This window comes from Bombus impatiens, unplaced genomic scaffold, assembly GCF_000188095.3.
Source record: "Bombus impatiens unplaced genomic scaffold, BIMP_2.2 scf_2222, whole genome shotgun sequence".
Classification (NCBI taxonomy): domain Eukaryota; kingdom Metazoa; phylum Arthropoda; class Insecta; order Hymenoptera; family Apidae; genus Bombus; species Bombus impatiens.
In genome coordinates, this window is record NT_178641.1 from 630,773 (window position 1) to 645,203 (window position 14,431).

A 14,431-nucleotide genomic window follows, 5' to 3' on the forward strand; every position below is an offset into this window, starting at 1 on the left:
GATCATAATTAGAAAACACTAGCGTTATAAGGTGGAAATAATGAAGTAATTGCAGATTTCTTACATCAATCATCTTGAACATTATTTGCTTCCGAAATAACAGGTTGCAGGTCTTCCAAGTAACAAACTCTAGTCGGAGAAGAAAGTAATTCTCTGTTCGATTGTTTCAATTAAAATTTTCGAATCATTTCTGTATATGTGGCTAAAATATTTATTCTAATTACGAGATTTGTTTTAAATATTCGTATAAATATAATATCATACAAAAAATTTCATTGAATGTTAATGAAAATATAGATTCATTTACGAATCCTAAAATAGAGAACTCTGATACCAGAGAACGAGGCCAAGTCCTCGACTTGAGAAACTTTTCAACAGAGCAAGTCGAACTTCCGAGAAATCATTACCCAGAGCCGTTTCATTTTCCGCCTTCACTTTCAAAATGAGTTTTTAAGTTTTACGAAACCAGCCATGTAATTCAGTGGCTAACGCGGCCTGGCGCCAACTAAATATTTAAACGACACACCATGACCTAGAATTCATATTTCTAGGGAAAAGTAATTATCACGCATCATTGTAAATTCTATTTCAACAGACTCGTTTGTTGAAATGGTGAAAGAAACAAGCGTCAAGAGAAGAGGAAACGATTATTTTTTGGGCGAGGAAAAACTGCAAATGGAAAACGCGACAAGTATTTCAGCATTTAATAACATTTCGAGATAAACAACCAGGTTGTGATTAAAAAAGTTAATTAAGACATAACTAATCTCATACATTTTTTACTATTTATTCTATATTTTCAGAGGTGGTAAACGCTGAAAGTTCACGATGTGACTGACAAGATTAATAAAAATATGTTTGTCCGTTTCTACTGAAAATCTTCACTTCCGAAATTTTCTTCGAATTCGAGTGCGTTCAACAAAATTACGGTGTACCTGATATATCATCGACTGTGATCACTTTTTCCTTTCATAAGCTTCCTCTCGTCACTTTCCTTTTCCCACTTGATTCTGTCTCAGGATTTACATTCAATTATCCAACCGTACGAAAAATTTTCGGTCTTCCTTCACTTAATTCGGGATAAAATCGGCGAACTAAAGGAAAACAGAGTGACAAGGATAAGGGAAAGCATGAAATATCCACATTGCGTGACACTGCAATTTACATGAAAGTAGAAAGCCTTTAATCCAACGTTAGATGCCGTGACTTTGTCGTGAATCTACGAACGTACATGAGGAAAGGATCTAGGGTTTTCGAGAAGGGTCCACGAGATTACGAGGAACAAGGACTGACTTTTCTTCGATCGATATTTCTATACGATACCGTCTCGTGAAGATTATTCCGACGATTTAACATTAAAACGAACGCCAAGTCGAAAGTCGTTACAGGCGCTTGTAAGCTGGCATAATTATTGTGTTTAATAATCATCGTGGATCTGAAGCATTATTTTACCCGTCTGTTTTAGTCATTCGTTTCGTGAACGTAACACATAAAAATGGCGGCATTAATTAAACGTTAAAAGTGCTATAAACTGCTTCGAAAGAGAATCGGTGGGAATAAGAGAAAGAGAGAAAGGTGCAAAAGTGTGAAAAATATATTGCTCACGCGATGCCTGCGTTTGAATCGGTTGAGATTAATCGTTCGATATGGGCAAGCTTTGAATATTTATATAATAATATATGAAGGTCACGCGGCGGAAAAAAGTTGGAAAGCTCGCGATATCAGTCCCAGATTTTTAAGAATTAGTTGAAGGGTAAAAAAAAAAAAAGAAAATGGATGAAAAATATCGGAGGAAGTTCCTTAAGAATAATGATTGTTCTCTGTTCGAATTATATTTGATTCTTTGGTAAAATATTCACGCGGATACAGAAAATCGTGGAATGTAATACTCGTACAATTAGATGAAACTGTTTGTTCAAACTTAATCAGAAAACGAGGAATATTAGGTTGAGTTTATCGTCTGTATTCTTACTGGAGAGCAAACGTAGCCATTCTAATAAAAGGTTAAACAAGATGGATATTACCATTGTTACAAATGGATAGTCACATTGTAAGTAACTTTAAGTACTTTACCATGGTACATTCAAATACGAAGTGTGATGCGGGTCTCTCCGAAATTTATAGAGATTAGGTAAGTTGTAATCGTTATTAACTGAATTTCCTATGTTACATCTCTGTGTAAACTTTCTCCATTCACCGCCTCTTTCTCTTCATACTATAAAATATTGGAAAATGCAATCAAAGTAATATAAAATAAATTTATTTCAGAAACATTCACTGCTGTAATATTTGATTTAAATTCTCCGTGTTTGTCTTTTATACGAGGGAAATTTATATTAAACAGTACGAGTTACTTCGTTGCTAATAATCAATAACCAAACACATGTATTTATGATAAACGAAAGGTTTGTCAGCCGAGAAATTATGGATCTCGCTGTAGTTTACAGACAACGTAAATTCATTAAAACAATGTCATCCATCACTTTCGTCATCCTATTCTTCCACCAAACAATATTGCGAGCTAAACAGGGAAAAACTCCAACAGAGAACGAAGAATTCGGAAGTGTACACGAGTATCGATGGTGGAAGTTGAACGTCCAGGCGTCAGAGACGGAAATCACGGAAATCACACGATGTGCACGATCCGTTTTGCTCGTCTCGCGATTGACAGTGCATTAATTTCGTTTCGATCCAGAGGAAGAAGGGGACGGGGTGGAATGGAAGGGTTGCAGCGATCAATCACGTCTCGATTTATTTCCGTCGTGTTGCGACGCCGTCTCCTGGCCCTCTGTTTCCCTGCATTCGTAATTGCGAAATGATTGTCGGGCTTGTCGCCGATAATCTCGTAGCCCGCTTCTCCTACGGGTCATTACGTCCTCTCGACTCTCGTGCACCACGTATTTGATCGATGCGACCCGCGCGTGTGTTCACCCTCTGTTATCAAACTGCGACTGGACCTGCCGTGTTTCTCTTCGATCTCGTGAAACTCGAAATTTCCTGGTTTACCACGTAACAACGCGTTGCATCGCTAATTTTAGAGTAGAATATACAGTATGTGCTGTTTAACTGGAAACGCTCGAGTATCTGGAAGAATACGAATGATAGGAGAAAATGTTGCGGATAAAAATTGCACGGTATCGAGGGAGACATAGCGTGCTTCTATCTATATGACTGTGCGATTACCTCGAAACGTCACGTGAAAGTGTGACATTAAAATTTCTAGATGGATACCTGCGTTTTTTATTATCTACTCTTGTAACTGACGGTGTCAAAATCTTTTCACACTGGATACTCCTGTTTCTTTTTTTTTTTTTTTTGCACCATCCGTTATCGAATTTTAAAGTTTATATCTCGATAGCGGATAGTGGAAAAGAGGCGAGATTGCGGTGCTTTGAAAATGACTGAATGTTAGCTACAAGAATACGTAATAAAAAATAGAAGTATTCATCTCAAGATTTTAATATTAAGATTAATTAATAAAAAATTTTCCTCGTATCATTCGTACTTTTTGAAACGTTTGACCGTTTCCAGCTAAACAGGACATACTGCTGTACTGTGACTCGCGAAAGTATCTCGACTCTTTTAAATGTTCTAGATAAAATGATCTATCACAGCAATATCTCTAAACTATGTTTCGTGGTCTACAAATATATCGTCAAATTATTAAATTCTGATGAAAAAAACCAAGATAGATAATTGCCAATAAAAAAGGATAATACAGAATAAACAGCGAAATACCATATTCATAACCACGCCTAAGTCCTACAGGAAAATATATGAACCTGACAGACGCAATTTCCATGACACCGTCTCTCGTTTAGCAATTTAATTCTTACATAAACAGAGGATCGGACACGACACAGAAGAGAAACATCCGCGAGTTATAAGCCATCAAAGGAAGACTTTAATTGCAAAATCGAAATGAAACAGCAAAGTAATGGGGAAGGCAGCGCCTCTTTCAACCAGTGTTGAAACGTCTTCGCCCGAAGCGACGTTCGATTCGCCTCTATTATCCGGCGCGACTACCGATTTCGTCGTGCTGTAAGCCAAGAATTCAACAAGCCGATCGAGACGAATCGATTTCCGATCGGATGTCGCACGAGCCTCCGGCCGCGATCCGATTGAGATTGCCTCGACCGCGGGCTGCATTGTTTCTCGATCGAACGCATTGTTTTCTATGTCGCAAGCTCGTCGACATCAATCATTGTCTTCGCCACCGACAATTGAACTTTGCCTATCTGTATAGATACAGGCCCTGCCAGCGTTTCGTCTGTCTCCTACCTCGTATAAAATACAGGATACGCGTTAATTCGTATATATCGCTGAGAAAAATATCGAGTGGATGTTTCTTCCACTCGTAGCGTTAACAACGTAGATTTCGAGTATCGTATATTGTTCGAGTCGTGATGTACGTTCGAGTGGAAAGTTGGAAATTTTGTATTACAGTTTTTAAGAGTTTTTATTCCTACGTAGAATCTTTAAAAGAGCTATTTTACCATTTCTTTCGTTCCTGTTAGCTGCTCTCAAAACGCATTCAAACAAATTCACTGAAAACTTTGTTGTACTCTCTTCTTTCATACGCTAATCTCAAGCAAGAGAGTTCAAAATCCTGGAAAACCAAGGATTTCGTAGACCCGAGAAAAACCACGGAAGAACAATCTCGCGGCACTCGACGCCTGCGCGAATCTCCGAGGGAGGATAGCAGCCACGCGTCTAGAAACCGTAACGCGACATTTCTCTGAAAAGAAAACGGGGGAAAAAAGAGGTAAGGAAGAAGATAAAAGGAAGCCCTCTCTCGTCCATTTATCCCATTCGTAAAAATGGCCATTATTCGGCTAAAAGAACGGAACCTCCGAGTATTTGGCGCACCTTGGTGTATCAAAATGTCGGTTGGTAACGCCGTCAAAGAGAAACGAGTGGCTCCGTACGTTGATTCCGATCGTCGTTTACGTAGCTGCAAAAGAGAAGATACGAGGATTGCGGTGAAACACGGTAAATTCTTACCTCGCCGGAAGCTACCGCCTCGCCAGGAATGAACAGCTCCGGATAAACGTTGTCGAGGTACCACTTGAACGACTTGCAGCCGAGTTTCTTCCTCAAGGCCTTCCGTTCCGATACGTCTCCGTACTTGCCCTGCGAAAATTGCGAATCATAAGCCCGGAAATTTTGCCTGCTACGATAGAAGGAAGGAAGGAAGAGAACAAGCTGGACTGCGTGTCGGAGGAAAGGGCCGTTTCCGGAAGGCAGGGATTTAAGGGATGTAAGAAAAGAGGATGAGAGTTATAAACGTAAAGAAGGAAAGGGAAGGGAAGCGAGACAAGCGAGGAGGAAATAAAGACCGGAGAGGAATACACGGAATCTTTTATGGACTCGAGTTTTAAAGCCCTCTAGAGCAGAATAATGGCAATACTTTGGTGGGGGACGATTCACGGCACTCGTGCAATGAGTATGCTTCTACTAGGCCGTGGATGGTCACTTTCGTCTAGTCGTCGGAGATTTTTTCCATCGCTGTTCTTTGTAATTAGGTTTTATCCATGGAATTTTGGAGATACAGAATATGGGTTCGATAATGGCTGACTTGTTCTACTTGGAAATTGGTATTGGATAGAAGAACGCAGTAAAGGGACCCGATTAACTGTTAAATTATTATATCACTGTTTAATTGACGTGTAAATTGATACACGATGCGTAAAATTATCTCATTAGACATTCGTGAAACGTTTTCTGAAGATTCCGAAACAATTTTTGTTGAACATTGCCGAAACACCAAGCTAATATTTCAATCGGATACTTGCCGAAAGTATTATTTCCTTTTACTCTTATGTCACACGCAAACTTCTATTTGCTATAAAGTGCCGCGAAAAAAAGTATATCTGCTATAGAAAATGGAAAATTCAAGCACGTATTGTGGCAAACCAGTGCTCCACTGATAAAACGTTTTCGATAGCTGTAAAACAATTTCCAGCGGTACTCGAGTGAACTGTTGAATCGCGTCCGGGACTATCCTTTGTCTGTAATAAAACAAAAGTTGCATCGCAGAACGCTAATCTGCTAAGGTTATCGTCGAACTTGGAAAGAAATACTGTTATTACCGATGTTAAGGGTCGGAATGAGGGGAATTAAAAGTGAGAATCAGTTCCTTGAAATTAGCCTCGTTTTGAAACCGTGAAAATTTAGTTTGTGATACTGTTTGATGCCTGATAGGGCTGAAGCGATAGTTGGACGGTTTGGTAATAAGAGGGAGAATTATTGTTGAAGATTAAAAGGTTTAGAGCTCGTTTCATAATGGCTAGATTATGAAAGATTAGAAGAATTTCGCTTGCAACTGTTCGGATCCTCTTCGGTGGATCGTTGCAATTGGATGGTTCGTGCAAATGAGAGGATTGTCGCTGAAGATTACAGGTCGACGTAATTTGTGAGATAATGGTATCATTTTGAACAAGAAGAGTGGGAAGTTTGGTTTCTTTTTATTCCAATTTTCTTGGAAAATATATTACTAAAAATTAGAATTTCGTAGAATTCGTGATCGTATTGTAAATTCTTTTTAAAGGAAGTTTCTACAGTTCTGATTCTATCAAAAGAAAAATTGAATTTTTATTAAAAATTTCTAAGTAACGGTTTCTTTGAATAAACTATGGCAGTAGCTTATTCCAAGCCTTGTTCTTAAAACATTCCATTCTAAAAATCTACGACTTTATAGGAGAAAACTCCTCATCAAAAGTCATCGTTTTACGAATAATAAGATTTTTCTATAAACTTTCCATGAAACCATCACATCATGTTTCATTTAAATTGCCTACAAGACCATCGCTGCTTTTAAAAAACTATTATATTTGGCGTACGAATCTAAAAAGTGAAATTCAAAATTTAAAAGAATATAACGCAAGTTGTTTAATCAAAGTACTTGCAGTTGTCTTCTATAAATTTAAGCTGTCTATCAGGCAAACGATGAATTCCATCAGGGAAAAACGTCGTATCTTTAGATAAGATCCAATTAATGGGGCATTAAGAAAGGTGGTCGTTCTGTGAAATTGTTGCGTAGCAATACTAAGCTACATGCTGCTTCTACGGTCAAAGACATTATAATAAGTCTTATCTGGGACGTTTTTCGGCAGTCAGCTTATTTGCTACATATTGCTCCTTTGGATTATTATCTGCTTGGATCGATTAAAAAAAAATATATCGATCTTTAACCCTTTATAATTTCCGAACTAAAATTTTCTTTCGATCGTGCCTCACAGTACTGCCTTATGAAGAGCTAAGAAACCAGAAGCTATGCCCGATCTGTTTGCTTCTTTCACACGCCCGTTTCCCATTATTATTTTAGTACGCCATACGACGTGCTCGAGACAGGGTAATCCGTCTGAAAGACGAAGCAGAATCGAGATCGGCGCGAGGGAAGTGGGAAAAGCGAGACTGGGTAGCAAGTGTTCACCTTGTCGTGACCTATCCTCTGGTAGTAGTACTTGGCATACTCGTCCAGCCACACTTCGCTCAGCCTTATGCTGTTCCTCTTGAGCACGTTCACGCCGCTGCGCCACTTGTACGGCGAACGTTTGCGGAAGATGTGGCCCACGTGCGAGCACGGCACGATTTCCAAGGTACCTGGAAACAACAATTGCCTTTCGAATTTCGTTCGCTCGTTCGTTCGTTGCAACCTATACCACGGAAACGGCTGATTGCGGGCGAAAAGAGGATGAGAAACAAGTTTATTTCGCCACAAACAGAAGCTACATCGCTATGGTTTTCAGGATTTAAGTCTTCCGGGAGATTTTCCATGCGGCACCGTGTAGCCAACCGTGGAAAATTGAGGATAGAGAAGATTGGCGTGATTGTACGCCCAGAGATATCGGAGTCTGACTTAGATTAGACTCAGCATGGAATGGGTTAATTATTATGCAAGTAACGTATGAGAAAAATGATACTGGAAATCTTCTGGATCTTTTTTTTTTTTTTTGCTAGACTTTGGTCGTTGAAATTAAGGAGAGATGTAGCTGCTGTGTTATTTTTAACATTCAACATGTTATTTTGTACACAATACTGTTTTTTTTTTTTGGCCAGAATATTGGCCAGCATTGTAGCTAGCTTCTTGAGCATCTAAAGAAAGCACTGAAACTGATATCCGTGATGGTGTTTCTATCCGGGGTTTCTCAATAACTTTTCTACAAAGCGATATTTCTAGAATTTTCTTGTATTATCAATGATTATCGGAATAGCATTTTGTAACAGAGTTACTGAAAAGATAGATTTTGTTAATCGATCAGCTTTTAATTTTTATCACCGTACAGCAATATTATGTTATTTTTAAGTCTTCCAGGCTTTAAAATTTAGTTACGCAACAATGAATTTATATAAAAATTTAAGGTGTCATTCTTTCGCGAAGAATAATGTTCATTCTTTAGAATTAGCAAATAGCTGGAATAACGGGAGTTGTTTTCTCGTTTCAGTAAATACCAGGACAAATTTTTGTATTGGTATTGCACATACCTCCGCACATCCAAGTCTTGAAGGAAAGCTCAAGATTCTCGCCACCCCAAATATCGAAGCCACTGTCGTACGTGCCGAGACGATCAAAGAAAGCTCGATCTATCGAAAAGAGGCCTCCGGCCATCGTCGGTGACCACACAGGCTCCGCAGGATTCTTGTGTCTTTTTTTCTCTCTCTCAGGGACTGCGTGCCAGTTGAACTGATATACAGAAAATCAAGAAGTCTTGGGAACCGAGCTGGTCGACATTGAGAAATTATAAGAAATCCGTGGCGAGACGACGAAATCTCGAAATATTTTCGATAGCGTAGTTTTAGTACCAGCATATTTGTATTTATCCATATGTTTGTCTCACAGCGATACTTTTCTTCCTCTTACTGTGTTTCACCTTCTTTTGAAAGATCTTTTCCCGTTTAATTAATAGATTGAATATGTGTATTAAGAAGAATTAGGAAAGAGCTGCACTATACAGCATGTCTGACTACAGGCGGACCGCAACTACTTACAATTTGCCGCTCCCACTCACAGATACGTGTACATCACGATCTAATCATTTCTATATTTTTTGTATTGTCTAATCTTTACTCCAATGCCACGATACGATAGATAGGCTCTTAATTAAGATTTTTATATTATTATATATATATCACACGCTCTAGAAAGACACGAATATTCGTATGCGCTTTTCTCAGGGTATATAAATATATCTCAAGATTTTACAGATTAACATGAGTATACCAATATTTGTTTATAGTTTTATATTAAACGTACAAACTCCGCAAAATAATCAAAGTGAAGAATTCTGTCAGATCCTAAAGCACAGTTGACATCGGCCCCATCGAAAGCGCAATCATCGAAATTCCGGCAATAATTTTGCAAATTTTACCAGCGATTAACCCATCCCTGATCGGCAGAGATCGCCACTCGGCATTGCGAATAGTTTCCGCGAAATAACGGCGAAAGGAATTTCTGCTTACCTGCAGATTCCAATCGAAGCCACCCACGTTCACACCGCCGGAATCCCGCCAATGATATTCGAGCGTGGTGTCGTCGATAACATCGATCACAGGACAAACGACTGTCGTCGGATCACGAGCGATACGATCGAGAAGCGGCTCCAACCAGCCCTCGGTGCATTCGCAATGGCTGTCCAAATATGTCAGGACAGGTGCCTTCGCCGCTGCTGCACCCAACAAACGCGCCCTGATAAGACCTTCGCGCTTTTGCGCCCGGATTATCTGTACCTTTGGGTAGTTCATCATGTAGTCCTCTAGTTGACGCTGCAAATGTGCTGTGAAATTTTTGATTCGATTACTCAGCGACTAAGTAGATAAAAAAACGTTTGCATATTTATGCTTGTAAAAAGGAAATCAAGATATTCGTAAGGACATAATAAAATCTTCATTAGGATTTATAAACGACTAAATTACAGGACTGTAAAACCACGATAAAGTATTAAAAAAGCACGTTTGTAGGATTAGTAAGGTTATTCAAAAATTTTATTGCTCTGTCTATTAATTTATTATCCTTTGTGGGATATAATCCGAGATGCTACGTGATGCAGCAACTCTATACCGTCCAACATAGTTACACGTAAAATTCAGATTTACGGGATCTGATGAATTATGGGGACCCATTGGGGATAGCAATTAGTAGACGTTCGTGATTTAGTTTACGTTAGAATAGCTATATGAGAACCTTTCCTCTAAGCCTTCACTTACTGAGCTTAATTAGTTTAACTGCGGATACTATACAGAGGTTTGAAGTATCATACCCGTGCGAATGTAACGATCCTCATCGAGTTTATTTGCAAACTAACGAATCATATTAAAGACATCATTAAACGAATTTACAACGACATTTAAACAGCTGGATGATTATTTTACCGAAAGAATATTTTACCTCTAATTTCGAAACCTTTTGTCTCACGGTTCTAGTCATATCTTTCTACCTTTTCTTCTGCCAATAACGGCAGAGCTTTCATCACGTTACGAGCTTACTTAGCCCATCATCAAAGCTTACAAAATGCCAGATTATTTTCATTCTTCTCCTGTGGCGATATTACGTTGCAACTTAACCTCGAGATAGCAAAGACAAGAGACACGTTCCTTGTTATTATTAATTAAATCGTCTTTATTACAACCATGTTATTTCACACTTCTCTGCGACAGATAAGAAAACAGATAAAAAGAAGAGAAAACACGAATACGAAGACCAAGAAGCGAGCAAGGAGTTCATTGTTTCCTGTTCCTATGATAAAATTAATTTAACTGGTTTTGTAATAGGTCACAACGTCGACCCATGCTGCTCGCTAACTATGTTTGTAAGCCTGACTTCCGGTTAGCACAGAAGCTTATCCTCGGCATTTAGGGATTGTACAGGCTGTTCTATCGTTTCCAACACGTTGCGCCTTCCCTAGCCTGCTGTCAAGCGAGCTTAATCTGGTCGGCTTTCCCCAGCGATTTTTATTTTCTTCCCTCTTTTCCCCCTTTTGTTACACGTGACTACGGTTAGTTATCTGTCCGTTCCATCCGGCGACACGTTAATTCGATCTGAACACCTTCGACGATAAACCGACCGCTCCGCTTCTGGCTATCTCTTTCAACGAGCTGAGAAATGTAAATATAAGAAAGGGAAATCTTTGCCTTGTCCTTTGGAAATGAGGTTTCTAAAGAACTTGTTTCTTCCAGTTTATTCATTGGGTTATAGACGACTGGTAATAGCTTCGGTTGATTGCATTAAATTTCGTTTTAACGAATTTTCTATTAAATCATTGCCAGCAAAAGAGGTCTATAGAGACTCGTATTTTGAAATGTTTGCGAATACTTTATCCGTCTGAAACTGGAAGTCTACTAAATATCATAATTTATCTTCGTTAGAGTAAAATTCTTTATAATTCATCACGAATCTCATCCCCCTACAGGAACTACATTACGCAATTCTTTTCCCCTGAACTCATTAACAAACTTATATCCTTCATCAGCGAAACTTCCACGATATTTCCCAACAAAAATTACCAATTAAACGCATCTACCTCGTCAGCCAGCCTCGCAGGGCCAATAAAACACTCGCGAAGTTCGTAGCGTGGAAAAATCCTCTTGAATCGTACGATTCGTCTTACTAATTCGTGTACTCGGTATTGTCAAAAAATTGTGTAAAGGAAACAGGAATGGCAGCCTGTCAAAACGCACTTCCCACGGAAATAATAGGCTTCGCGCGACAGAAAGAGACAATCGATCTTCCGTCAAAGTTTCCTTGGTCGCCGGAAAGCGCGCGTCAGATGCAGGCGAATTTTTCCACGGGACGTGTAGAGAGAAGCAGGGAAGAGAGACCGGGAAAGATATCAACGTCTCGGCATCGTTGGCATGCATCAAGCTGTCAGGAATTTTCCGAGTACACGCGCGCAACACGTCGACGCCAGCTTTCCCTTCTATTCACGCTGACCCGATCGTTACGGGTTCTGTGCACACCACGGGGGAGATGGATCGCGATTAATCGATCCATCGTGAACCTACGGAACGCTGTCCGCGATAACGAATCACCCCGCGAGCCTGAATAGAGATACGTTTGCTCGGACGAACAAGTAGCGATACGTAACGAACCAACGTAGCATCTGTATAAGCCCACCGATTTTCCCATTCCTCCACTAGCTCCATTTACAGCAACGATTCTCTCTTATTTAAAGAATGGCTAGAGTTTTGTGTTTTAGTTTCGGTTGTTTCGTTGGTACATTTATACTAACCCTCATTTTACCAGAAATTAGTTTGAAATCTGACATTAAATACTGGATAGGATACGCGTGTAATGTGAACGCTCTTTTTGTCCCAGTTGTTGCTAACTTTGTACCCTGGTTGGATACCAACGTTGTTAGAAAATATACATTTCTTTAATGACTAGCCGAGGTACAAACTATATTCCCATGAATAAAAATAGCTTTATTATAGAAAAAAAAAAAAGAAAAAACGAAAAGTTAAATTTCCTTATATTCTGAAGCAAGAATGTATATGCGATGGATAATAGAGTGGGACAAGTGTATAAAAATGTATTTTTCATAATATGACAAAAACGTGATGCTTATACTACGCCTGTACCTCGTTCGGTATTACGAAGCTTAATCAAAGAGCACAAGGGAGAAACACGATAAAAATTCCTTTATCCGTAGTTTGATCGTGATGTTTCTTCGATGTAAGAGGGTAATTTCGTATGATATAGTTGGCAAAGAAAAAATCTTAGGCCAACATTCTATAATATAAGTCTTTTAAATATCGATAACAATTTTGTTCACTTACGCATATCTGAGAAGTCATCTACCAAAATTATTTCTTGTATAAGGTGCTCCGGTGATCTATCTAACACGGAATGTACCGTCCTCAGCAGTACTGACCAGGCTTCGTTGTGGAAGCAGATTATCACCGCTGTGGGAGGAAGGTCTTTCAAGTATCTTCCAGGTTCTTTACACCTGAAACAGAAAAGAATATTTCTATAGGAAAATTCCAAAGTTATTGCAATTCAATTTCTCTTAACCATAGGAGCAATTGCCTTTTTATATCGACGAAAATGAAAAATTTATAGATTCTCAATAGTCTAAAAATTTTCCATTGAAAGAAGAATTGCCTTTCGCATCGATCTGGAATAAATTCAAACGAGGCGCATTAATATCTTAATCCCATCATCGCATCAGTTGGAAGACACGGATTACATGGCGAAGAGATATCGAAACGATGGAAGGCGAAATACGATAATGCGATTAGGAACCACTATGTTGGCAAAATAAACGATCAGGAGGTGGTGTATACACGTTTCGAAGGTCCCTGTAGGCCAAGATTCCACAAGCGTTCGATTCCGTATCGTATTGGCTAATAAAGCTAATGTGGATAACAAGATCCGTAAACAATCAAGTTCCTCCATTTCCGGCGTCGTTACGTGCATTTGTGCGTCCGTTCGTTTGTCAAGCTACCATTTATCGTTTCCTTCTGTACGTAATCCCGTTAGATTTATAGACCATAAAATTTCCTCCAGTGCTTATTTCACCAGTGCTTAAAGTTTAATCGTATATGCTATGATAAAAAGAATGTTCTTGTAAAAAGATTTCTAAATTATATTTTACAAATGTTGGAGCCTAGAAGTCTTCTCATAATCTTCTAATATTCATAATATTCTGATAATACGTAAAAGAAAATAATAGAATGTTGAAAGAACAAGTCCAGTAATAGTGTGCCAGTACTTCTCTTTCGTTATGAAGAAAGTAACAGCAAAGGGCAAGAAAAATAATAAAGAGAAATATTAACGTAAAAGGTCTATGGCGAGCTATGCCTTATTAACTCCAACCAATTGATTTTCACTGCAAAGCATCGACGAAATCCTTATTAATATTAGGAAACTTTGAGTATATATCTATAAAAATAAATATGTAAATATTATTAAAAAACTTTTAATACATTAATAAAGAAAAATTTGCATAGAAGATTTGAAAAATTGTAACAAAATAGTCTCAGTGGTTGCATAAGCATAACGAAATTCGTGGCAAATGTCGGTAGAAGTTTCTCACTAAATAGAGCTTCTCGTGTGGCCGACGAAAAAGGGCGGTGCAGGCAATGACGCAGTTGGAAAGTTCATGAATTTTTAATGAGATTTGCTCGCGCATTAAGCTAGGATCAAATTGAAAACCAAATTTTGAAGCATTCGGTCTAAAAAAATGCTTTAACGTGTGATCTCTTCAACTGTTGCTCGCGTCAGGGATAAATCATTTTTTAAGCGGCATTATTATCGTAAAAAACACATCACGCGTATATCAAATATAATTATAAATCAGCACAATTTAATTGTTAATTTAGATAAATTTTATGGTTGATCATAATCATAAGAGCTGTCAATTTTTTCCAATTAAAAAATTATAACATCAATGTTTTATTGAGATTTATAAAGAAATTCTTACGCAGTAGAATA

The 14,431-nt window shown here is 38.5% G+C and overlaps 1 protein-coding gene across 5 annotated transcripts in view; it reads right to left on the reverse strand.

Moving 5' to 3' along the window:
* Nucleotides 1–14,431, reverse strand: part of LOC100748507 (putative polypeptide N-acetylgalactosaminyltransferase 9) — a 299,103-nt gene that overhangs the window by 16,346 nt on the left and 268,326 nt on the right. For all 5 annotated transcript variants that reach the window (XM_033324345.1, XM_012393134.3, XM_003494457.4 and 2 more), the window contains 5 exons: nucleotides 12,775–12,944; nucleotides 9,463–9,776; nucleotides 8,488–8,686; nucleotides 7,436–7,605; nucleotides 5,005–5,133 (listed from right to left, as the gene is read on the reverse strand). In XM_033324345.1, coding sequence (XP_033180236.1) covers nucleotides 5,005–5,133; nucleotides 7,436–7,605; nucleotides 8,488–8,686; nucleotides 9,463–9,776; nucleotides 12,775–12,944 — 982 coding nt within the window. The remainder of the gene's footprint in view (nucleotides 1–5,004; nucleotides 5,134–7,435; nucleotides 7,606–8,487; nucleotides 8,687–9,462; nucleotides 9,777–12,774; nucleotides 12,945–14,431) is intronic.